Genomic DNA, 27511 nt, shown 5'->3' with positions numbered 1-27511 from the left:
TGTTGAATTTTCCTCTGATTCATCTCAAAAAAGCATGTTTCAGAGATGTTTCTATCCGCAGTGTGTCATATTGATCAATTCCTGCAATTGGATAATTTGCCCAGTGATCTTCCCCATTCTATCTTCCCACCACCCTTGTCTAGGTGGATGGGAGTCTCTCAAGAAACATCTGGTTGCTTCTGAAACCTGTGATCTTACAGGAGGAAGTGATCCCCTTTCTGAGTCAAATTCAGCTCATGTCCCAGCCTGGTGCCAGCGAGCATTGCACATCCATTGAAGGTGCAGTCAAAGAGTTTGGGGTTTTATTGCCCCACACTTTGGATGAGATTTCTCAAGGTCATTTTGTGACAGTTGAGCATCCATGTTGCTTCAAAGCTTGGTGTGAATTGGGAACCAGACTGCCATGGATACCTTCATGTACCCAATATATAGCTGACACGTAGGATAGGTGTAAGGCATAAGGAAGATTTCATATTGCTGTTTACCCACCAAGAAAAGGCAAGCAGCACCTCCTCTCTCTAGTCCCCTCCTGTCCCTGCTTTCCCCTTCTTATTCTATAACTTGCACTCAGGCCTGAATTTTGGCTTCATTGAATGTTCCTTTTCCTGTGCTCCCAACAGTCATGACATATCCAGATCCTGCTTTCCTCCATCACACATCCAAAATTCTGCATTGCCTTCAGCCAGCATAGCCAAGATGTGGCCAGGCTCTCTCCCACTCACACTTTCATGACTGCTGTCTCTTCCTTGCTGGCTTGCCCAATGACCCTTTTGGTTTTTCTCAGATGTCTTTCAAAATTCAGCTGTTGGCACCATTTTCCAGCACCCACTCAGTCTGAGCAAAATAACTCCCACACCACATTGGTGAAAACATCTTTAATGCAAACAGAGAAATATGTTCAATCATTGATTTTTTTTCCTTCCCACGTTGCTGAGCATTTGAGTGCTAAAACTTGAACAGCAGCATTGTAACATTATACCTGGAAATGTCACATCAGCAACTGAGGATTTTTGAGTGACGATGCCCTAAGCAAAGCTAGTCCAGTTCTGCAGAGCCCTAGTCATGAGCTGCTCAGCACTGGAGCAGAGGGAGCAGCAGGAGGATGCAACTGTCTTCTACTAAAAGGAGCAAAGAAAAATATGGAATCACTGGGGATACGTACAAAACCTGGTGCCACCTGAGGCTGCTCTCGTTTCGCTCTTTGCTAAGGAACTTGGAGAAAATGCACAAAATGGAGGAGGAGAAAATGGAGAATGGAGAAACAGCTCCTGGAGGTGGGTGCAGGCCTGACGGGATCAAGGACTGTCCTGTAACCGAGGTGAGGCCCTGGTCCTAAAGAACCACCACTGGTGTCCCCTTGCCATTTGGTCAGTCCCAAAACCTCCCAGATTCCAAAGATTCCAAAGGAGACTGGAGCATCCCCCAGCCCCCCCCCCCCATCTGTCAGTGGGCAGCCTGGGTACAATGGGGTGTGGGTGGAAATCTGCAGCCTCCAACCTGTGCTTGCCACCTGTGGGGTCAATGTCTCACATGTCAGTCCAGCAGCAGAAGGATGGGGTCCAACTCCAGACCAATGAGAGAGGTGGGGTCCAGCCTCTTCACCCTGATCCTTCTAGAAGGAATGACCGAGGAGAGAAACTGCAAAGACCAAAGGAAAAGGGGGTGTGTGGCTGGAGCACGACGAGAGGTTCAGGTTTTGCAGATAACTCAGGGAAGGGAATATCTAATGTGATGGTCTTAATGCAATTACAAATTCCTTGGTGCCCAACTGACGCATATCCCACATATGAAAAAAAGTCCTGTGCAGGTGCATAAATTAATTTATATTTTCTATTTCATCCTAGAACACTTAAGGATACATACTACACAGCAGATTGGCCATTATCTTCTGGAGAAGAATTAGAAATCCAGAAGAGGACTCAGAGTCCGTTTAGACTCTATTTTTCCAAACACAAAGGTTAGCTGTAAGCTTTGGGTTTGATCTGCAGTTGCTATCAATTGGCACAATTCTATTTACTTGATGTTATATCAGCAGAGGATGACAATCTTCACCTCACGAGGACAAGAACTCTAGGCACAAGAGCATGGGATGATCCTCCTGCTCATTGCAAGGCACAACTAAACCTACTACAAAGTGGTGACTCTCTCCGATATACTTGTAGAAACATGAGGAAGAGGAAAACCAAAACATACCCTGCAAAGGCACAACACTATCAGTTCTAAGACACGATCCAGGTACCATTTTCCCTCACTGCAAAGGCTATCAGTGCTTAGTACCCAAAGACTTACACTTACATGGGGGTGGGAGTTGAATGAGCTTCTTCTTCCCCTTCCTGATGCTGAGGTAGCTCTCCTAGGCCTTTAGTGAACCTGCCTCCCTGATGAGAAGAGGATCATTATAATGGAGGTATAGTGAGGCAATGGGCAGACATGTCTTCACATCCTGATCACAGCACTCTGAAGTTTGATAAACAGTTTTAATTTTAAGTGTTTTGCTTTGCATTCTTCTTTTGGTTCAGCTATTGTGTTGGTAAAGTAATTAGTGGATTACCTCACTCTTGGCTCTCAGCCTTGTGTTATCATGCTGAGCAAATCTTTGGGAACATCTTTAGTAGGGTAGCTTTTTACAGCTTCACTAGGTTTGGAGCATTCTGTGGGAGATCATTTTTCCACTCTGAGACCACCTCTTACTTCTATGCTTGTTGCTGTACAGCCAGGAAGCTCTTACGGAGAATTATTTAGAGGAAGAGGGAAAAAGGTGCACACTGGCTAGAAACCAAAGAGACAAAAGTATGAGAAGGATGGATGCAAAAGACAAAGTAGTGCCCAGTTTCTTGTAGGAACATGGGAGACACAGTTATAGTCTGGCCAGAGGGAAGGTAGCACGTACATATAAAAAATCATTAAATCATTTTAATGATGTTTACTGCTTTTTAGAACACACTGTACTGGTTTGCAAATCTTGGCTTTCCTGTCTCAGAACTCTCACTATCTCTTTGTTCAAAAACAACTCTACAACCTGCCTCCTTGTGCTCATTCAGGAAAGGCTGCCAGGCTGCTGCTGCTGTTTGCTTTGCACACTGCTGCCCAGAGGGACCTCAGTACTGGCTCCTGCCTCAGTATATTGTTGGAATTGCACCTCTGGTAGACGATAGCATCCCACAAGCCTGCCAGAGAGGATTTTATGATGGAGAATAACTCCTGGCTCTGGATCACTTCACATTCTACCATAGTTTTCCTGGTTACCAGTAGTATAGCATAACAGTCATCTTTCATTTAAACAGCAATGAGATCGTGCTGTCAAAAGCAGACAGGCATCTGTGATCAGTACAAAGTGCAGCACTCGCTCATAAATCAGAGTTGCATACTGACCACACATGAAAGCATGCTGCAGGATCTTGACTGGCTGCCTGGCTCATGAGAGGGTGGTATTTCAAGGTGTGGTTGTTAATCTATGAATCCCAAAATGCCTGGAGAGACGACATCTTCTCATGCCACGCTGCTGGAACTTTGACAGACCAGGGTATGTGAACAAGAGGTACCTTAATACACACATGTGTGAGTCCCTGGTAGGTATTTCCCAGGGAGAAGGCAGCACAAGTTAAATTTGGTGCTGACTCTACTCTTTCTGTCAACCCACTTCTGGGATATATAGGGCACTTGCAAAACATTTATTTTTCAAGATTTGCATGTGCCACAGATTCCCTAACAATTGCGATGACTATTTTGCTTCCTGCAGGTTTTGATTACAAATAGCTAAAAAATAAATTAAAAAAATGACGGAGATTTTATTGTATATTAGATAGCCAAAAAAAACAACTGAGTCATTTCAAATACGCTGGCATATCCAGAATAAATCCATGGCAATCAATACTTGAGTGGAATTTGGGCTTTTCCTTATCAGTTGTGCCTTTGTAACTTTATTATCAGTGATAAAATTGATATCCTGCTACATAGAAGGATTTGTCTGACAGTGCTCTCAGGTTTTGTAACAATGAGGTATTACACTGTACTTTAAAAAAAAAAAGAATTTGGATCCTAATCTCAGAAGCACAGATGAACTTTTATCTGGGCTTTGCTTTGACATTACAGTGCAGGTCACAGTCTGGCCCCAGCATCACTTCTGCTATAGGCATTTCTTCATTGATCAGAGGGAAAAATGCAGGTTAGGAGGGACCCCTGCAGATATTCTGGTCCCACCTCCTGACTAAGTCAGGGCCAGCTTCAGAGTCTGGACTGTGCTGTGCTCATGTGGCAACCACTGAGATGCTTGAGATGGGCTCCAAGGAAGAGACCAGCAGTGTTTAAGAGGAACTCAAGGGAATACAAAATATTGTCCTGAGTTCCCTATCCAAGGAGGAGACAGGCTGATGGGGAGGAAGCTGGTACTGGGAATAGGTCTCTGTTCGTACCTCATGTAAAAGTCAGTCAAGGTAAATGTCTGTAGCAGCAATAAAGCTTTAAGCATCCAAGTGATATCTAGAGCTGACATAGGCACCCCAGTTATGAATGTATATTCATGACTCTTCCCTATACATGAAAGGGAGATGCTAAAGCTCAGCAACTCCAGAGCTGACACATTGAGCAGGCATTCAGGCCATCACCACTGCTGAGGAGTGGGTTGTCTCTGAAATCTCACCTTTCCTTGGGTTCAGATTTGTTGATGAGGCTGAGACTCTTAATTTCATACATTCCCTGTGAGGGCATGGAGACAGGCATCTTTCACAGTATGGGTTACAAAACATGCCCAGGAAGCAGGTGACATAAACTCTAGACTTCCTGAGGACTTTGAACCCACAGCTCCCCCATCATATGGCACACTGACTGCTGGAGAGAGGCAACCCAGGGTGCTGGGGCCAGACTGGGATTAAACAAGAGGGAATCCAAGGCAGCAGATCAGCAATGGACTGGACAGAAGTGGGGTTTCTCATGGGAAGAGAGTCCAGGAGCTTCTTCTTAGTCAGAATTAAAGAGCCTGTGCATAAGCAGTGCCTGGAAGCTGGATGGAGGACAGTCATGGTGCTTGCCATGGTGGTGCTGCTTTTCCTGTTGCAACGCTACCTGTGGAGAGCTCTGCTGCTGGGGACAAGCTATCAGCTCCTCCTGGCACCTGCTTCACCTTGACCAGAGGTGGCTGGAGGATTCTGCCCCAGGCTGACCTTTGCTACATGCACACAACCCTGCAGACTAACTCTGCGTGGTGTCTCTGGGACATGGGAGACCATACACAGACAGTGGAGGGATTTCCAGGACACTGCAGTAAATAAAGCCAAGTGAAACTTATTTTACCCACCAAAAGCAAGTAGGTAAGCACAAAAGGTTTATGTGAGTGCTAATAGGACAACTGTTGAGCAAACATTGAAACATGTTGACAGATATAGAGACTTTATCTGAAACATCTGTGACGAGAGCATCCCCATCCTAGGGCAAGCTGGGTCACCCTTCATGGTATGTTCACTTTTAATGAGCTGCTACTGGTGTTTTTTTACAAAGACTAGCAGTCCAATAGGTTACCTACAGCAATGGCTTGCATCTATCTATAATACTATCTATAATATGTGTAACACATTTAACATATCCCTACGTGTTTATAACAGACAGTAATCATCAGATAAGCTTCTATAAACTACCCATGCACAGAGCCCTAAAATGAAGCATGACGGCAAACTGTTCCAGCATAGCCTAACGCAGAGTGCCTATGATCAATTTAAGTCAGGTTCACACTTCTCAAGTGTGTCATCCATATTAGGGATCAGGTCTTCAGGGCTTCAGTCCTCACAAGGCAAAAGAAATGTCTAATTTTCTGAGGTTTTAAAGATTATATAAAGGGTCACCTTGGCTTCTCTGCAGAGACTGCATCCCATTATTCCTGTATCTGTTTTGAATTAAGTTTCTTGTTCTGTAGGGAGGAAACTCACACAAAGAAAAAAGGTTTTATAAAATATCTATGCAGGGAAATACAGGTGCATTTATTGATAATGTTGTTGTAGCCTTGATAGCTTAAGGACCTAGACAAGATATGCTTTATAGGTAGAGGCAATACTTATCTATTGGGTCAATTTCCTTGTCTTTACATCTTTTTTCTGCAGTTGGAAAAGTGAATCAGTTTGCAGACACAAAAAACCTTTCTCCAGGTCCCTGTTGGCTTTGCTCCTCTGGGGCAGGACACATCAGGGACTGCTGCCAGGCACCTGGGTTCACACTGCAGTCATGTCTGCAGCACAGCGTTGGTTTTCACCCACACCTGCTCAGCAAGTTCACAAGGAATTATCCTTGTGTTTTAAAAAAGGATATGGCAGAGTGTGCCCACCAGACTGCACCTTGACAGGTGAGGGCAGGTGAGCTGGGGGTCCAGGGTGATGGTGAGGGACAGGGCAGTGCCCTCCCCAACATGGCACTGTCCTACAGTGCCCAGCAAGAAGAGCAGAGCAGGGACAGGGATGGTGGCCAGTTGGGCACAGCCCAGCAATGTCTGTCCCCAGCTGCATGATGCTGGTGGAAATATGACCACAGCTCCTGTTCCTGTTTGTCAGTGGGTGACTTCCCACCACAGTCTGCTGTCAGCTCATGTAATGCTGAGTCTGATCATGCAGAGGTGCTTTGACAGGTCTGTACGATGTTATTTTTCAGCTCATTACTCAATGCTGCAGCTGAATCCATCAAACCAAAGGTGATTTTACTGCCTTTTGGATAAGCAAGTCAGTGTTTATTCAAAAGGCAGGCTCTCCAGTACGGCTGCTATCAGCCTTTTCACTTAGACTCAAAAATGAAATGTTTCTTCTCAGCAAAGACAGTATTTCCCCTGAGGATCTAGAGCTCAGCTCCAGGAGTTTGCTTCATTATGGTACTGCAAACAGATTCCAAGGCATGTCTGTGTGTGTGCGCGTGCCTGTCTGCCCACACACACACAGAGCAAATTTTGCTTTTATCCTTCCAATACTCTTGATAAACAAAATGAGTATTTAGGGAACAGTTCTTCCACACTTTTTGAAAATTTCAGCCTAGGTATACAAAGCAACCAGCGAGTCAAAATACCCACCTGTTCTCACCTCTTCATTACATTACTGTTCTCTTTGCCAGGCTGTCAGAAGCAGCACTAATAACAATCTCCTGCCTTGTGGCTGGGCTGGGGCAGGCTTTTGTTAGATTAGTTTGTAAGAAAATGCCTTGAATAGTTGATGATCTAAAAGACAAAATAGGAATGAAAGGTCCCCTATTTTCCAGATGTTCAGCTGTGGTTTAGATACACAGAAAGTAAAATTCTATCTGTGCCAAAATCAATGCTGAAGCCTCAGGATGAGTGCAGATTTTATCCCAGCTGCTGAAACAAAATATTAAAAAATACTGAGGACTTGAACACTTATCTCCTTAAAAAGCTTGAAGGAAATCTGCACAGAAGCAGACACTGAACATGTTTTTTGGGTCCCACATTTGTATCTTACACCCCTGAATACTTTTTTGTTACTAACTCCCAATGCTAAAAATATAAGGGGCAAAAAACCAGTGGCCATTGACACTGGGTTGAGCAGCAAAATGAAAAAAGCCCAGTTGCTGGTTCGTTGATAAACTGTTCTAAGCAAGTAACAAGTGCCTGGTCTTTATAAAGGAGAGTAGTACCTCTTGCTGTGCTGTGATGAAATGTTTGCAAGCCCTGTGCCATTTCAATGCTTTTCATATCCTTGTCTATGAATCCATTGCTTTCAGAGTGCTGTGGCTGGTACCTTCTCTCTCCTTTCTCTAGATGGCTGCAGGAGTCAGTCATTTCAGCTTCCTTGAGAGCTGATGCAGAAGGATAGGCACTACTGAGGCACAGTACATCTCATCCAAAAGTTGGCAGTGCAAGTGAGAGGTTTGCATGACAGTGAGCTGGAAGAACATAAGGCTTAGAGTTTGGAATGAAGTAAAAGTAAAGGAGGCACAGGATGAAGACAAAGGGGAAGGACTTGACTTAGCCATGACAAGATTCACAAGGCACCAACTGGATCTCTTCCAGCTCCTGTTCTCTCCTCATGAAGAGAGCTGTATAAACTATCTCACACACACACATAATGAATGCTCCTTCATATAAGCCAGCTGCAAATGTCTTGCCCGCATTTGGATTATTTTTTGAGGGCTGCTTTAAAGGAAGGCTGTATGTGAAAGAGGACGCTTGGAAATGGTTTGACCTTTCACCAGAGTCCAGCCCCAACATAGAATGGAAGGACTGCCATTTGATGACTGTCTAATTGTTTTCAGGAGATAAAATGAGACAAAACCTATCAGCAATAAAAAAAGAGAAAGGCAGAAGGGAAGGTGCTTGCCAGCTGGACTAGGGAGAGGCAGCTGTTGGTTGTAAAATGGCTGCTTTGGGTCTGGAAATGTTTCATCTTGCCAAACTTGGAGAAAAATTGAAGAGTGTGCAGGAAAATAGTCTCATACTTCAAATAATGAAGTAGAAAGTACTTTCAGGTTATGATCTTCTTTAGAGTGTGTTTTCTGCAATTTTACAACTGAAAAATTCTGCAAATTTACAACTGAAGTATGCTGCCTAGAAGTGGAAAGGTAAAATTAAACCTTTCTCCAAAATTATTCATGGCTGCTGATTTTTTGGTTGCATTAGCTTCAACATTGATAACACAGATAAATCCATCACAGTACATCAAGAAGATCATTGTTTACCTCTGGCCTATCCTCAATCAATCTCTTCAGTTTATCAAACATGAGACTGGATTCCCAGTTTTAAGATCTATTACAGACTAATACCCTACCTCCTGCAAGTTTCTATTTTAATAAAGCTCCACATAAGTCCAGCAATAACAGCAACGTTCTCAATTCTAACTTTGAGATAAATCCAAAAGTCACCACTAAAAACACAAACTGCAATTTAATCCCCCCAAAAAATCTAAAAAATCCAGTTCAAGTCCTACTGTATAACATGTCAAAGCCCCAAAGAATATCCTGTTCCCCAAATTAAAACAAAACAAAACAAACAAACAAACAAACAAAACTTATCAAGCAGGACAATTTAATTTTTTTTGTATGATGCTCACTGCTGGAGAAAATTTTATCGGGAATCTGTAGTATTCTAAATTCATTTTCACCACTCAAGTCCATTGTTTTTTATTGCATATGACGTGCTGACTCAAGATATCTCACTGTTCAACATAAAGCTTGCTCTGTCTTATTAGCTACTCAGCCCATAGGGAAAGCATTCAGTGTGATGGGCACCATGTGGCACAGAAATGTCTCGAATGAACAGAAACATCAGGAGGTGCATTCTTCTGCTCAGAATGAGTCTTAACAACAGCTGTTCACAGTTTTATGACAAACTTCTTCCAGTTTTGGGCAATTATAGCACCCCTTCCCTCCCACACGCACTTTTGTGTTGTTATCTGTTGCTGTCTACTCAGAAGCTGTGAGTAGTGAACTTAACACAGTTTGTCTTTAAAATATATGTTTGATGGGAGCATGTATTAAATTAAAACCAATGTGAACTAGTTATTGATTTTGAGGGGGGAGGGGGAGGAGAAAGCACTCAAATACATCTTATTTGCAGTTCTCTACCAGAGTCAACTAAATCAAAATTTGACACAAGTCAGAATGCCCGCACACCTGGGTTATAAAAGAAAACAATACCAGAAAAGCAGATAATTGCTTTTGATCTTGGGTAGAAAAAAAGTTTAAAATCTCTGTGGTATGAAATCTGAACTAAGGCTTTTGAATACCATGTATTCCAGTAGGAGAGAATTCATTGTAGAAAAGTCTTAGTGAAAAAGAACTCAACTTCCACCACCATCAGCTCTAAGACTCTCTATTAGTATGCATCTAACAAGGTCACAATGATGAAGGCATTTTTGCTCTAGGGGATGTTACCTGTTACCTCTTCATAGACAAGTCATAGTACATTTGATGACTCAGTGTAGACTTTAGTGAGAAAAGTGCTGTTCATTTTTTGTGGCCCTCTACGATGTTATTAATTCTCTATCCTTGCACTGGTTCCGAAATATACATATGAATTTGAGATTTGTGCACTGAATGTGAAAGCAACATTGTTTTCACATGGAGTACAGTTGTGGGGACATTTAAACAAGAACAGGCTGCTCTAAACAGAAAACATACTGAAAGAATCAGCTCTAAAACCAATATGAGACAGAAAAGTGCATCTTAATATAAAGGGACATTGTTTATAATTTGTATGGCTAAAAAGAGAATGGAGAGCAACATCTGTGTCCTCTTTGCTAATTTTGTTTTACAAATGCACTCCAACAGCACACACCACAAAAGGGTCTTATGGAATAAGAACTGCTGCAGATTAAAAAAAGAATAAACACTCTTCTATAATTGCAAGGTAGAAGGAAGGTAGTAAACAGGTAAGTTCTTCCCTATAATTATCCCTAAGCTTTCTGTCATTTCAACAATGCTATTTATTGCTGATATACTTGTTATTTACACAGGAAAAAAGGTAAAGACATCAGATATATTTCACAAGAGTCAGTAAAGGCTGACTTGGATCCTACTAACACTGCTTCAGAGCAGCAGTACCTCCGCTTAACTGTGTGGACCTGCATGGCAGGGGTCAGGAGCTGTCCCTAAGATGGTCAAGGATCAGGGTGATGTCATAAGGACACCTTGCTTGGGAAAACTATGTGGCCTGATGGTAATGGCTCAAGCTGCTCAGTGCTAGTTGGCATATTAATATACTAATAAAAACATATGAAGAGTCCTAGTGAAGTAGATGGGAGGCTTATCTAGCTAAGTTTCCTGTCCTTGAGATTGCTCAGGATCAAACAGAGAGGGATGAATTTAAAACACTGGGGGAGTAAAGGCGGCCACTGCCTCACCAGAACCCCCCCACTCCTGGCACTCAAACCAGGCAAGAAGGCCATGGCAAGAAGGGCTCAGGATTATCTTTCCCAGATGGGGGACTATCATAAAACAAGAAAAGTAAGAGCTTCAGGGGAGGATGCACTGCTGGAAACTAGGTGATTGCTCATGGCCTATTTCTGGTGCTGAGTGGCACCCACAGAGACTGGCAGCCAGTTGCAGCCAGTGGCACAGCCAGTACTACAACAGTGGACTTCAGTTCCCCATTGGGATTGTCCTGGCTGATCTCACTCCTTTGTGATTACAGCTTGGCACATCCATAAGGGATAGACAGAAAGGGAAAATTTAGATGAAATGGGTTGATGGTACAGTCAAGCTGCCCAGCCCCAGTACCCAGTATGCTAATCCTAATCAGACACACCTACTTCACAACTAAACAAAAGATGGCTTCCACATCTGAAACCAGCCTTCATCCAGTTCTGTGATGTTGCATGGTTCAACAACAAAACTAAACGTGAAGTCTCACACTCTCCCTGACCCTATACTTTTCTTTCTGTGTTAACTCCAGTCTTCATTACAGTCTTAATGGTCTTCCAAACCCGGAACAATTACTTAACAGCCTCTACTTTTTCCTTGTGTATCTTCTAGGACTAGGTAGCAAACATGCTCTTTTGCCCCTTTGTCCCAAACCTTCATCCTAACCCAGTACAGAGGACCAGATCTCAACCACAGTGGTCAGAAGCTGCTTTTGTTTACCAACACAAGCTCCAACTTAGCCCTCTCATCCTTGAGGGACCTCATTATAAAGGTGGATCTCCTTTCTCTCCCAAACTGTAGCACTTCTCCCCGCCTCAGTCACACCACTATCACACTTCAGCAAGTCCCTCCAGCCATCATGGACTCAAATAAACCCATCTCTTTAGCTCTGCTGGTGCCATACCCACCCCTGCTGACATATTCCAGAAGCAAACTAAGTCTCCAGCCACCCTATTCTGGTAACTCATCTAACCTTCAACCTGGAGACCCAGCCCAGTGTGAAGCCTGAGCCAGCAACCGCCACTGACTGCCCAGTGACCTCGGCTGCGCCGCTCTCCTGAGCCGAGCGATGGATGGGCATTGCAGTCCGCACAGGGAAGTCTGCTACGCTCTGCACCACAGGGAAATTGCGTGCCATGTCTGCGGGTGTGCACAAGCTCTGTGAGCACAGAAGGGAGATCTGAACACCACTGATCCCCTTTACTGACTTCTCTTCATAGCTACAAGTTAGCAACGTGCTTAACTGGAAGCCAAAGGACTTCTCCTTCCATCCTGCCCGATATCAACAAATAGTTCACAGCATCAAAGTTAAACAAAAGCTTTGCATTTACTTTCTCTGTTATTGCAGTAAATCACGCTGTCATGTTGCCATAGAAACAGCAGCTACCACAAACATCACTACGTAGTGGCATCAGACCACCCCCAACAGCCTGGTCTTCTATTTTCATTCTGATGCCAGTCCTCCTTTCCCTCATTCAGCCCTGTGTTTTCAACTCTTCTACAACATGCTGCAATTTTTTGATGAAAAAATAGAAATCAAAGTTCTGCCCTTTTTAGTGGAAAGTTTTATCAGAGAGAATTAATTGTAAAAAACTACACTTTTGTTAGCAGGCAGAGTTGAACAACTGACTATGGAGAGTTGAGACTTTGGTGATACAAACTCTTAAGTCTAGTCAGATTTGAAAAAGACAGTGAAGAGCAAACAAATCAATCACAAGCTGATTTGAAATACTCTGTAAACAGCTTTAGCAGAAAAGATAGAGGGTTTTTTCCTCAAATATTTATGAACCTAAAGATACAGATGGGTAGTGGGTGAGATTTTTAAGATCTGTGTTATGCTAATTTATATTCGCCAAGGATTTTGGAATTTTCTGTAGCAGAATTGCAAAACATTAGAACCGTCCCCTCTGATCCTCAAGCTCCCCCTTGGACAAATATCCATTACTTTCACAGAAAACCTAGTATAACCTCAGTATTACACACATAAAGGGCACAGGAGGAATCCTTTAACTAAAATGAGCAGGTTGCTCTGCTCTAGTGTAATGAAGAGTATCTGCTGGGATAGATTTGAAATCTCACCAGTTTTCACTGACAAGAAAGGTTTGCAGCCAATTCAATATGTGTTTCATGCACTGAGTAAAAAAGACAATTTTAACTTTTTTTTTTTCAGGGAGCAGTAACATGAGTTTTCAAAGACTGGGTTCTTTATTATTAAAATGCCTGTCTTTTATTTCATTTATTCTGCTTTTGCTAGCCACATGGTTAAAGTTAGGAAAACAAACAGCAGATACTTTCCAGTCAGGAATGTTTACATTAGGTCTAGCTTATCTGTGCAAAGAATAATCTATGAACTCTCTCTGGCCTCTTGGATAAGCAAACGTAAACCTCATTTCCCTTTATTGTCCACTCCACATAATAACTAGCCTTTCCAAAAGGCTTCACAGAGGTTATTCCATTCAGGGTGGCTCCTGGGGATTTCCTTTAATGGCTGAAGGGATCACTGTATGTGTTATTGAGTAGTAATATTGGAGTTGTGATGGTCTAAGGATAAAGCAGGCAAGTTTGTAGGGAGAGGTATCACCTTGTCTCAAACTAGTCAATAGAGCTGGAAAAAGAGAAGCCTTCAAGAAGGAGTCTTTTCTCATATCTCTGAAGGTAAACTGATGTGTTCCACAGGTTCATGCAAGCAACCACACAGTCCTGTCTCTTTTTTGCGAGCATCTGTACAAATCCTCTGTGAGCTAAACCAGCTCAGTAAACTAGTAGAGGACTAATCCAGCAAAAACCAGTGGATTTTTGGGGGCGGTCAACAGTCTGACTTGGTCCCTTGCAAGGTCACAGTTGGTGCCATAGATGCCAGGAGCAAGGGAGAAGAGGAAAAGAGGCAGGGTCCCCTTTCTGGTGACCATGAGATGTATTATTGTTGCAGTTATCTGGTGGTGGGTAGGCTCTGGTTTGGACCTTTCAAAGGGCTTCTTTAATTCTGCTCACTTGAAATGCTTCAAAAAACAGCAATCAGACTAACCATCATAAGGGTAGACTTGAACTTTCAATAGCAGTCAAGTGGCAGACGATGCTGTTAACATCTTTCATTAGAGGCTTTGCAGCACTTCCCACAGCCCCTGCTCTTTTTTGGCAGGTAGGCACTTAGACTGTGGCTTTCTCAAGGCACTCACGTAGCTGGTGCCAACATGAGGCTGAGTAAGACCCCTTGTTACTGATCATGCCTTTATCTCTATAAAGACACAAAAGATTAAATAACCTGAGCATCATATGCTTGCTGAAAGGGCCTCTTTAGCATGCCGAAGTTATTGAAAGTGCTTTCACTAATTTCAGTGAGATTTGGATTTGGTCACATACAGGCTGGCAATTCCAAGCATGCTGAGAAATTTTGTCCTGCTGTAGAGATTATAGGATCTAAAAGGCAAGGTAAAGCTACCAAGTCTAAGCTGCAAGCTAAAACATGGCAAAGGGCTTTATTTATTATTTATTTATTATAGATTGTGGTATAAATCTTCATTGGAGTAATTAGATAATTTGTTTCAAGGAGATGTACAGTTCTGATACAAAAAATACAAAAAAGAAGAATTGCCACACTTATTCACATTCAGTTAGTGACCCAAACTGCAAAAAATTATAAATATATTTTTTCTTAAATTTGTGCAAAATAGTAATGTATATTTTGAAAAAGCCAGTTTTTAATCATGTGCTTTAAAAAAGAAATACCTTTGAAGGAAATAAAGTTATGAGATAAGAGACTTAGAGTCCATGTGTAGTTCTAAGGGCTCCTGTTTTATTCAGTCCATAAAACCCCACCATGTTTTATGGTCTCCTACACGAACACAACCTGTACATGAGCTGACAGAAGTTCTTGACTGTGTTACGAACACAAAATGCCTCACCCTTATCTCATTTTTTGGCTCCTTTCACCTGCTGCAAACTTCATGGTGGTTCCTTTAAAGCTGCTCTGTTCCAGTGATTCACTTGGAAATTATGGGTTTTCGTGCCTAAATGTTCTGTTATGAAAGAGAGGAAAATAAAGATGCTTCACTGTTTTCTCATTTAAGTAGATTTACACAGCTACTATCAGCAGTTGAGATTGTTTTTCAGTAAAGGCACGACTCTGGGGCTTTACCTTCATCTTTCTCTGTCAGAAACCTTCCAGAAAAATCTCTTCCTTATGAAACCTTTTTTTGTTCACTCAGGTTTCCAATGTGAGCTTTGTACTACAGCAAGACAGGTTGCTGTCTTCCTGGGCAAGAAGAAGCTATGGAGGTGTTCAGGAAGAAGTAGCAGCAGCCCAAGTTTCTCACGTAGCCTGTGAACAGATCAGCCATGTGGCCCACTACAGAGCTCAGCCCTGTGTGTTGGCTGTAATATTGGTGTAATCAGACCAGACCGATCCATCAATCACGGATGCTGCATGCCCCCACGCTATAGGACACTTCTACCAAATTTTAGTCCTAGTGGAAGATCAAAAGCTGCCACTGTAATGGCCATAGTGAAGCAGCAGGAGAAATGAATGGCAGGATCAATATGCTGTGTCCCTCCAAAGGCAGGAGTATGTTACATAAAAATCAGGCCAGCCCTACGAAGCGAACAATGCCTCATACGACAAAGAAAAGCAACTCTTCTCCACCCAGTCATTGCCAATCTGGGCTGAAAGAAAATTCCTGATCCCAAATCATAATATTGCACAAGTAGCAAAACCAGGCTCTTGACATACAGCAAAATACCTGCACTGAAACACATCACCAAACCATCACCGATATCCAGGGAAGGAAAACCCTGCTCCCTACTCTTCCTGGAGACATATTAAACACTAAGAGAAAAGATGCTCTCTGGAGGGCTTGCTCTACATGAAGGAAATCTTCACCATAATTGGCAGCAACTGGGAAGGAATTTTCAGATGCCTAGAGTCAAACTAAGTCAATCAGGGACGCAGATTGGCTGGCTTACCTTGACCCCAATTCATTAGCATACTCAATTTTTCAGACCTTTCAGATTTTATTCTGATCCAATCCAGAAAGCCAAACCATCACGTCTTGGGGAAGGTCTGTGTTAGGTCAATGTTTTGGAGGGACATCATAGCAGAAGTGTGCTTTGTCTCCTAAATAAAAGTATACACTTTTCCAACTTCAGTGAATCACCACACCAATCTCTGGTACAGACCTCCCCAGCACTCCTAAATCTGAACACAATATGGGGAAGGTTGAATGTCACCTTAGAAGATCTCTTGGAATTAGCACTTTTGTATCAGAGAATTTAAAAATTACTTTTTCCTAGTTTTAATGCCTAATTCTGCACCTTTGCTGAATTATACAATTTAAACTCTTCTTGAACATCTTCTTCATTATTTCTGTGACTGAAAGCTGCTTAGTTACCTCTCTTGCCAGACCTTTTGTACATAATTTACCCACATTTTCTACAAGAATATAATTTAAAGAACTATAGGGAAAAGTGATGCTTCCTAGGTAATAAAATATAGAAATCCCATAATTTATTTCTTGTCCACAGATTCCCTTTAGGGTCTGCAGGCACTCATAACACCAAGAGAGTCATTGCATTGCCTTCCATAAACACGCTACCCAGTACTGCCATCATTCCTATCACACCACCACATATTGCTCTAGGCAACCACCACCACAGAAAAGTAGCTGCTGGGATTCAGTGTCTGTAATAATTATAAAATTACTTCTTTTTTTCTCCTGCATTTGAGGTTTGCACTTGCTTGCCTTAGTTTGCATGCCCAGGGGATTCCTGTTTCCATTTGTTATTTTGGGGACGATAATATTCTCGGTGACACTGCACTACTTTCCTTCTATTGATTTCTTTCCCATGCACTGGGGAACATAATCTTAGGATGAGCATTTTGCATATGCCATTCACTTAGAGCATTGGTTGTTGAAGCAAAGATCAGTGATGGACAAAAATATCTGTGTTCCTCCGCAGAGCACTGAAACATGTAGTCTGAGATAGAGGAATGGTCCCAAGAACAGCTGTGACATGAGGTTCTTCAAAGGGCCATAGCTAATTCTGACTTCTCCTGTGTCCCAGCACAGTGGCAAGTAGCAGCCAGTTCAGACCAAAATAAATCAGATACCCATTCTCTATCACTGCTTTGTTCTGTGGGCTGATTCATGTCAAAAAGGAAGGAAGCATCGTCAAGGCTGATCACGTGGAAGCAAATTTAGCAGGAGCAGGGCTCAAGTCAGGATCCAGTTGCTTGTCAAGAGCATAATACTCCCCCCAACTTAGCCCCCCAAGTAACCCATGCAAAAATAAAAAGGGAAATCTCATCTCACTTTCTTCCCCTCTGTAAGCGAGCAGATAAATTTCATTTTTCTCTTTTCCTGAAGTTTCTTCTGATTGAAATACTGACCTTCAAAAATCTTTACTGGAACAAAATCTGCACATTAATTCATCTGGGACTGCAAACTTCTAAATAACATTATTTGGATTCTCCTTGGTTACACTTGTTTGGCACTGGCTGTACTGGAGTGATGTCAATCAAAGAGGAAAAGTCATCTCACTTACTTTATTATTGCTCCATACTTGATTCCTTTTCTTTCCAGTTTATCCATTTGCAATAATAAAGAGATCTTTCACATGATTACTGGGTAGCATAACTAAGTTTCCACAGCTATTCATCACTTAAATGTCCTTGCTATAAAATTCCATGCACAAAAGAGAAGGTATAGCAAAAGCTCATTTGGAAAAGAAAATACTCCATATTGGTACATTAACGGCTGTCTAATAGTCAAATTCTTTGCATATTATTGTTCTAATTTTACCCAGCAAGACACAGAAATTGCTTGGCAAAGCAATCATCAAAGCACATAAGCATATGTCCTGAATAGATGCTTTAAGTTAGTCATATGGTCAAGTACTTTGCTGAACTGGGAGCTCTACATTATACAGGGGCTGCTTCCAGAAGTCTGGCCCACTAAAAAGTACAGACTAACAGACAAGGAAGCATAAGGCTGACAAAAGGAAAAGCAAACTTGAAATTAAATGATGGCTACTTCTGCTTCAGATAATACATGATCTTAGTGACATAATGAAGCATGAATTAAAATAAAAAATAAAATTATTTTACTAGTCAAGACCTATCCACATCCTTGTCCTCAGCCCATAATCGTGGAAGGACATCTATGAAAAACAAGCAGAGGCCACATAGATAGAAAGAGTGTAGGGACAGGCAAAGGTGATTTTTAGGAGATGAGGACAAATGACATGTCAAAGCTGATGCCACTGGCAAACCATAAAGGACTGTTGCTGTAAAAAGATGAGAGGCATGGATGAAGCAGAAGTACAATACTGGAAGAAATAGAAGCTTTAAGTGATACAGAGTGAAACAGTAAAGACCTACACGCAAGACTTCTGATTTGACCTGCTATAAGCATGGTTTTACATAAATATGCTGTCATCATAGCAGTGAATGAGAGAAATCTGTCTCCATCCCATTCCACAATTCATCACCTTAACATAATCATCTCTACATGGTTTGTGAACATCTATGAATAGGCATTTTGCTTCATTTCCATACACACATGTACTTTTTAATTCTGTTCTATGCATTGTTCAAAACTGATTCTTTAGACTACCAGCATAGCCTGAAATGCTATTATCACAACAGTTTTTGAAGTGTTTTTCCAGATAAAAGATAGACACAGACTTCTAGAAACACTTTAAGGACTATAGTTCCATGAAACCTGAAGTCTTAAGATAACAAAGTGATAAGACACTGATCAGAATATTCTTCTGCACTTTCTGATAGGGAGTGTCAGAAAGAACTTAGCTCTAAAATAGCTTTTAATGCCAATGTACTTTTCCAAGAAAACAAACATTGTTTTCCACACAAAGTTCAAGGTATGCAGGTTTGTAGTGGAAGTCAACTTTTTGTTAGCATGCAAACAAAGAACTCAGTAAATATCGGCATCTAATCATGCTATTTTACAGTAATGAAATTCCTGCTATTATGGCTCCCCGACAGAGATGCATTATGAGAAAGAAATAAATTGGAGACAAATTATCATCTCCAAAAAACATAATAAAAAGAGACAGGACTGCTTTTGTTCAAATGAATTTTCTGGTTTGGGATGCATGAGTTATTAATCATCAGTGCACAGGGAAGTGACTTCTTCCACTCCAAGAAATGAAGACTAAAGTTAAAACAAGGTGGGTCAAGATTTTTATCCTAAACACAGGAATCAAACAGGAAGGTGTCTCCTCTGCCTTAGCATAGTCTTTCTGTATTTAAGCAGGTATAAATGAGATCAGATTATGATAACCTTTCAGATACCTACAGGGAAAACACTCAAACAGCAAAACACCATTTCTAGACAGTTTCAGTAAATGCATTGCGCTGGTAATTTAATGACTAATTGTGAAATCTGTTATCTTGGAGAAGAAAAGATTTTTGAAGATTTAAGATCAGATTTCAAGAAAAGCAGGAAACAAAAAAGGAATGATAAACTAAATACTGGAAAACACATGCATGACTCAAAGTCCTACAATAGAAACTGCTGTAAATTCCATACACATTAATATGATTAAAAACAATTACACAATATGCTTTGTATTGAATGTGAATTAGAAAATTTCAGAGAACTGTTGAAAATGAAAAGGACAAAGAAGCATGAATCTTGCTTTGCCAAAACTAATCAGCAAATGACTAGGAGGCCAGAACAGTAATGCTTACCAGGCAAGACACAACACCTGGACAAAGCTTAGGAGGTCACCATCTTCAAAAGCCAACCATTAAAACTGCCAGGTGTACGAAGCATCTGAGGCATTGAAATGTCTAAGGCAACCTATTCAGCAGCGTACAGCTAAAGAAAGAGGGGCACAACAACCCAGAAAAATGTGGAGAGCAAAATCTTATGTTAGATATGAAGGAGCTTCTAAATATTGTTACAAGGACCTGGCCATCTGAGCCTCACTATGGTTACATAGCGAGACGAGACAATAACTCTCACTGGATAAAATTAGCCTCTGTAGGAAAGGCCAGTTTCGAAGACTCAAGTGGAACATAAATAATGCAAAAACCTTATGATGACTCCTCTCAATGGACCCTTTCTAGAAGGAGAAATAGAATATTTGGGGCAAGAAAAATAGGGCTGAGTTAATTAAGAGTTGTTTTTCACATAAGCTTCTGGGCCAGAGTCTGGCATTGGACACGATGATCCTTGTGGGTCCCTTCCAGCTCAGGAGATTCTGTGATTCTAGATTTCATGCACATTTTGGTAAGTTTTGGATTATTTCCCTGTCTTTTATCTCAGTCTCTGAAACTAAAACAATCTTCAATTTTCGAAACTATACTTCAGAGCTTCAAGTGCACAGAAAGCAGAGGAACAGGCAAATCCTTGGCTAACCTGGGAAAAAGAGAGTACTGAGAGTAGTCAGTGAAGTGCTGGAAACTATGAGCCATTAGTTAGCGTAGACAGACATAATGTAAACTGACAGCACAAACTCAAAACATTAATTGCCAAGCAAAATGAACTCTGCATACTTGTACGTACAAGAAAATGCTAAGTAACTGCTTTGCAGAGAATGGTAAAATATGGTGCAATGGAGAAAAGCAAATGATAAACACTTTAAAGGAAAGAAAAGTTATGAGACGAATCTTTTGGTGCTTCCTTTTTCTTCTGATCTTGTTGACCTGCTTCTAGCCATGTACACAATTTATATACACAGCTTATGTACACAGCTTATCCCCTGTAATATATCACTGCATTAACTTAAGTAATGCAAGTGCTTTGGAATGAGAAAATCAAGGTTGACAGCAGATCAGTTGTGCAGTGCTGATAAGCAAGGGGAGGTTGCATACCAGCTAATTCAAGAAGATCACAGGGATCTGGCACAAAGAAAGTACATCTGACTTTGAATCAGGACATGAAGCAGATTCCACAACCACTCTTGCTTATATCACTACCAGTGGGAGACAAATTTCAGACAGGACCAACATTTACACATACACAGATAATAAAAACAGGAAAGATCTGCACATGCAAATCTTACCTCTATGTAATAGACTCCAGGGCATGACATCAGTCATCCTTGCAGTAAACTCTAATCATTCATGGCTATAATTAGACAATAAGGTGAAGGTGGGCCAACTATGCTTTCTAAGAAAATCAAACCCGATCTTTCAACCATTCAGGTCAACAGGAGCCAGGGTGGGAGGCAGTGGGAAGGGAAGAAATGGGACTGTAGGGTAGAGGTGCACTGAGAAATCCGTGTGCAGAAAAAGAGAATGGGGGACCCTCAATACCCCTCACTCCTATGTAGTCACTGACATGTGCTGGAAAGCATAAGATTCTTTCTGCTTCTTATCTTCTTTCTACCCCAGCCCCTTTGTAACAATCTGATGCCTCCCCAGCCATAATCCCACCTCCATAGGACCCTACACCTACTATCTTGTTCTCAGAGGCTTCTTGGAAACACCTCCTCCCACATGCACCATGAGCGAGGAGGGGACAGGCATCCTCCTCTTACTCTCCACAATAAACAGCAGAAAACCAGAAGGAAAAGAAGAACATAAAAAAAGTGCAAGCATCTCTAGTCTAAACAGACAAAGGGACCATGGGAAGAATCTGTAGAAGGGAAACTAAAAGGAGAGGCAAAGTCCAGAGAAGGTTGGCAGAACCAGAAGAGCAATCCGTCTCTCCTAAAACTGATGCAGTATCAAGCTCAAATCTTCCTTGCATTACTTTAGATTGAATACAAGGAAATTTAGTACATGTCTAATAACCAGCATTCAGCAGATAGTTCAGCCATGTTTTAAAAGCCTCTATAATTTCCTATCTTTATCAGATTTCCTACCTCTAATGTCAGATACTTACTGAGACCTACTCCTTCTCCTTGCTATGCTTCTCTGTCCATGTATCTATCATGTATAAGAACCTGCATTTTACTAAAATATCTGTATTTACTGTATTTTTTTCCAATATCGTCTGTTCTCTTTAACTTGTCCTTCATTATGTGAAAGCAGAAACAAAATTAGTGTCCACAGACAAACTGAGGTGCAATTCATGGATACAAACTGAGAGAAGGATAAGCAGAAACCCCCCTCTGCTGTCATGCATGACATTCATTCCTCCCTTAATTAATGCCTCTTATTCCCTTGGTATTGCTTTGTCCATTGATAATTTCTCAAAACAGCTCATTATTTTAGCTAACTGATTATATTCTTTCTTTATAAAATGCATTTATTATTCGCCATTTTAAGAATTATTTCTACAGCCTCAGTTTAGAGACAAGATGTTTTGCTTTTGTTCTTTGTGAAAGGTTTGTATTTTAATCAAGTCACAGCATAATTACAGTATTTTACATAAATATCAACATAAAATCTGGATCTTAACTACAATATTCTCCATTTAGCTAGTTAAGTGCTTCTGTGTACCCCATTACTTTTGTGTTTGACCATCTCATGTTGCTTAATGTGTTTTCATAGGGCCCAGATATTTGTCTGGATAGAGAACTGAAGAAAGGATGGAAAGTTTGGGGCACGGCTTCATCAAAAGAATAAACAGATCCAGATCTGCACTACTGATGGGGAGGTTGGGTTTGTCTGCCCACATGCCCAGCCCAGCACGCTCTCAGGCTCCTTGTACAGGCACCAGCTCTGACACAGCAGTGCAGTCAGCCAGGCTCATCAGCCAGAATTACAGCTGCTTTTCTCTGGGCATCAGGGTTGTGTACTTCTGCCTAATAAAACCTTTCATTGCATAAAACATGGATGGGGTTTTAAGCAAACTGACATACTGAAAGGTGTCCCTCCCTTCCCATGGCAGGTGACTGGAATTAGGTGATCTTTAAGGTCCTCTTCCAAGCCAAGCCATTCTCTGACTCTATGAAAACAGCTTCTAAAATGAGGTCTTGTGAAGTGGTTGTAATTTGACAAGGAGTAATTTTTTTCCCATAGAATTTAATTCAACCTGCAAGATACGGCATGCAACAACATTCCTCCTCTACAACTGTGCAGGGTGCTCTCCTGAGGAAGCCTGCCAACTCATTTTAGATATTGGCAACAAGCTGGACCTTTCTCACAATGCCAGGACGCAGATCAAACAGGAAGCGCAAGCAGCAATAGACTTCCTCTTTGTCATGAACAGGTACTATAAATCCTTAATCAAGTTACTAAGCCTCTTCGCACTCTTTGACATAACCAGTTGTGGACTTCGCTATTTATTCTACTGCCAGAAGTGGGAAAGAGGAGCGGGATTACACAGCAGCGATTTCATGATATTCTCTCAGGATACCCCAGGACAGCAGTTCTGATTATGTAGCTGGCATGTCGGCCTTCTGCAATCTCATCACTACAGGAACGGTAGTGGAAGAGTTTATGCAGCTGCATAGACTGTCAGAAATAGATCAACTATTACAAAATGGCATAGGTTGAAAGAATAGGGAAATTATAAAAAAGTAATTTAGAGTGAAAGAAAGTTCTTTTAAAAGGCTTCATGCTATCAAACTGTGAGGGAGAAAAGATCCTTAAATACTTAAGATGGTCTGCAGCCTGACATTTTTCACTGCTCTGGGATTTCCAGATAGTTGTGATTAAGGAAAGAGTACCTTGGCTATCAGTACCTGATCCCTCCTCTGGGATCCTGTCTTGGCTAGAAGTAAGACAATCTTCCAAGATGTGTTCTCCCTTCCCAAATACAATGAATTTTTGTTCTAAGACTAATATCATCCCCATTTCATCCCTATTTCAGGATAAAACTGCCCATTTCTAAGTGTTGTTTGGAATCCTGGGAAGCCATCTGTTCAGGAGACATAGGCTTCCCAAAGTACCCCAACCTGGCATTTAACTTCATCTCACACTCATAGACAAGATCACAGTAGACAACCAATTTTGGTTCCAGCTGGTGATGGGAGGGGAGGCGTAAGTACACCTTTGAATATTACGTGATTTTGCTAAGTATTAACCTAGCAATAGCATGAAGGGTCATGAAGGGTTTTATTAAAAATACAGGGGAAGTAAAAGAGTTATCAAATTGTGTTGGTTTGGAGTATTCCTGTGATGTTATTTCAGCTCTAACAATAATAAATTTGTTATTTTTTTTCATACTAGCATGTTTTCATTTACTTGGCAAAACTGATGACAAAAAAATGTATCAAAATGTCACTGTATCATATGAGAAAGTAAGTACTTACAACAATGGTTTGGTTAAATTATCTCCTCTGGCCTCCTTGGAGGTAAATTGGGATTACTTGGCTCTAATCTTGTGAAAAAGAGCCTTTGCAGAATACCATACGGGTAAAAACATAATGAGCTTTACTAAAGTTCAGCAGAAGGTGTATGTTTGTATGCAGTGACTAAGCATATGCAAGTAGGAGGCAATTACAGATGGCTGGAAATATGCTACTACTGCAAAACACATATGATGTTTTGTATCCCAGAGAAGAGAGCAGAAATGCTCTAAAGTTCCAAGCTTGGCTACTAGCTAATACAGTGATGCTGAATTTGTGTTATTTGGGGCCACAGCATCACACACAGCACCTGCAGATCAGCAACAAAAGGTTGCTCATTTCTGTCTCTTAAATTGAAAACAAGTTAATGCAATCACGAAGAATATGCAGAGATAAGAGGAATGTACCAAGTGGAAAACAATATCCAGATACATCCAGTAAAAGCTCCATTAAAAACAAAAGTATGAGTAAACTGTGACACAGTCATGCTTAGGGCATACAGGAAACAAAATCTCTTAACTACATGAGCCAGAGAGGTTAGCCTGCCTTCTCTCCTCCATTAGGGGTTGTCTTATGTACTTCTTTGCTATACTACTGTTCTGAGATTGTTGTGGGCTGCTGCTGACTGTAAAACATTAATTTGAAGTGTATTAATTCTCTTAGATATACTTTACATGTGTATTTGTGACTTTGCCTAAGCAGTCACTGGTACACTGAGACATCAGCCTTCACAAGACTTACCAATTTGCATCTTAACTGGGCAGGTGTCCCGGAGAGGCTTATCAAGGAATGGCTTTGGAGGTGTTGAGTAGGAACTGTCATTAATGTGAGGTTTGTTGGAGAGGTCAGGGAAATAAACAAGTCACAGTCACTTCCCACCTACGAGAAGGAACAGAGACCTGGCATTGGATGACAGGTTTGTATTTGGAAAAGAGATGTTTACAAAATAAACCCAAACCAACAACTTCAAAACCAAACCACAAACCACTCCCTATTCCACCCATTTAGATTTCAAACCAAAGAATGATCCTACTGATGTCTACCAACTGACTTGAGGTGGGCTAACTGGAAAGAGACACCCTGATTTTAAGAGAAAACAAGTCTATAAAAGGATAGAATGCATGACTAGGATCCACGCTACTGATCCCATCAGCTTTGCACTAGGTGAGAGAAAAGACAGGTAACCAGGCATTTTATATAGATATAAAAATATATTTATATTATACATAATAATAATACTATACAATAAATCGTATTGCATATTATAGTACATTATACATAATTATGTTTTATATAAATTATATGTATAATTTATATAAATTAGAGCTACTCATTGCTTTCTTCTTTCTTTAATTTTTTCCCTTCTAATGTCTGTTCAGCAACCTTATTGCAGGGTCAGCAGGGCATAGAATTCTGCCTTTAAGCCTTGAAATTGCATCAACGAGTGCAATTGCATTTTGAAAGACTGGAAAAAAGAAAAGAAGCAAGGATTTCCTGCTTGAATACAGGAGGTAATACACATTAGTACACCCTGGCCAGAATTTGCATGTGCAGCAAAGCTCTAAGTCAAACTGAGGCCTCTTTTGCTAAGAGCATTCATACTTCCTCTGTTAGGAAGTTAAGACCCATATACAATGGTGCAAAATAGGCTCATCGAGAGGACAAAAATGAGTGTTCATTTTTTTGCTCTAAATTGTCCACTCATGACTTGACAGGAAACCTAGACTGACTATCCTTGTAGGCAGTGTGAATGGCCCTAAGAACGTGCTAGAGATGTTTAGTCTATTCTGGTAGAACTGGTCACTGAAAACATCTCAACTTGATCTTAAACAAGGTAACAAAGGCGTAATTTGAACAAGTTCTGCTCTCACCCTCAGGGGTCTACCATGTTCATTGCCTCTTCCTTCTCCAATGAGCCTCATGTATTTGCTTCCTCAAAGTTTCCATCTTCAGACTGACTATCAGTAAATGTTGCTGTTAGGTTGACAGTATGCCTTTTAACACCCTTTCAAAGGGACTGAGAGAGAAAATCCTCACCAGGATAAGTACCCAGCAATTCTAACTCCCTCTCCCATGCTTAAGAAAACAGAGCTCATATTGAAGCAGTATTTCAAATTTTCTGGACTTTGCAGTACTGTCAATCATTAAGACCTATACTCCACTGTGAAGTAAAATGTGGTGGCTTGATGTGCACAACCCCTGCTGGCCTCTTGGAGAATGACTGTAGGTGGACGTGGGCTGGACCTCAGCCATTCCAGTGGGTGGAATGAATTGGAGAGTAGAGTCACTCCAGGAAGGGCCAGAAGAGCTTTTTCACTAGCTCCAGCACCAAAAACTGGGCATTTTTACTGTTGGCAAAAAGTAGCTCTAGAACAACAGGTGGAAGTGTATTTACATTAAGAAGCTGATGGTCCCTTTTTTTCATTATTTTTCAGATGCACAATGACTAACCAATTGACGCCTGTAAGAACAAATCTTACCACAAAGAGGAAAAGTCAATGATGCTAATTAGCAACAAAGTAGTTTAATTGAATAAAAATGCTAGGACAATCCCTGAATACACTTATCCTTGAGGGCAGAGTCACAGCCTTTAAATTCTAAGCCAATGAATGTATTAAGAAAGAAAGAACCATCATGGAAGCTGTGATAAAATTGACTGATTTTTGCCAGAAAATACAACTTAGATTACAAAGTTAGTAAGATTTAAGAAACAGAACTTAGGCTACAGAAAGCTTCCAATGGGGTTAAAAAGAAAACTTATCTGTCAAGAGGTTGTTTTCCATAAACTAACAAAAAAAATTCTTTCATGTTCTACCAAGTAGCAGAGATATTTTTAGACTACATAAATTACTAGTTTTATAAGCTCCAATGCTATTTTGGTAAATAATATATCAATATCTGTATTCCTAATTATAGTCCAAGAATGAAAAGCATGTTTTTTTGCTGTTTTGTAAAACATACTCATTTTTTGATAAAGCATGTTTATCAGCCTGATAGCAATCTTGACAGTAGAAGCAAGTTTATGAGTGCACTCTGAATCACTATAAAATTCCTATTTTTTGCTTTTCAAAAGTTTCTCAATTACTCATCTTTTTTTTTCCCCCCACTATCACCTAGTTTACTCAACCTAAAACGTTAACTATGACAGCATTATGAATGGATTAAGATGCCATCTGACTCCTGTATGCCTCAGGAACAATGTTCTGTGAGTTGTTGCAAGGATACTTTTCAGACAAAAAAATGCATCTGTCCACATGACAGCAACAAAATATAGGGGAAATTATATTCCTTATTCAACAGCAGGACTCTATTGTCCTGACACAAGGAAAGACGTGAAAACAACATTGTACTTTGAGTTTGGTTTTTTAACTGAATTCATAAACTAAAAATACATATTATATAAATATTGTACATAAATACTTAATAAATCCCAACAGTTTCAAAATACTGCTTTTCTGACTCTTGACTTAAC

At 40.9% G+C, this 27511-nt stretch overlaps 1 protein-coding gene across 9 annotated transcripts in view; it reads right to left on the bottom strand.

Annotated features, from left to right (window-relative positions):
* Positions 1 to 27511, bottom strand: part of FAM76B (family with sequence similarity 76 member B) — a 60326-nt gene that overhangs the window by 13755 nt on the left and 19060 nt on the right. For 5 of the 9 annotated variants that reach the window (XR_001875003.1, XM_017815978.1, XM_017815983.1 and 2 more), the window contains one exon: positions 24781 to 24918. Coding sequence is in view for 7 of the 9 variants with exons in the window: in XM_017815978.1 (XP_017671467.1) it covers positions 24781 to 24918 (138 nt within the window). In the remaining 2 variants the exon portion in view is untranslated. Of the gene's footprint in view, positions 1 to 7044; positions 7184 to 14566; positions 14856 to 24780; positions 24919 to 27511 lie in introns of those variants that run through there. The other 4 variants (XR_001875004.1, XM_017815980.1, XM_017815982.1 and 1 more) reach the window with 4 other exon arrangements.

Source organism: Lepidothrix coronata, unplaced genomic scaffold (genome assembly GCF_001604755.1).
Source record: "Lepidothrix coronata isolate B3197 unplaced genomic scaffold, Lepidothrix_coronata-1.0 Scaffold53, whole genome shotgun sequence".
In the NCBI taxonomy this organism is placed as follows: Eukaryota; Metazoa; Chordata; class Aves; order Passeriformes; family Pipridae; genus Lepidothrix; species Lepidothrix coronata.
The sequence above is the reverse complement of the archived record's forward strand: the minus strand, read 5'-3'. Positions and strand labels throughout refer to the sequence as shown.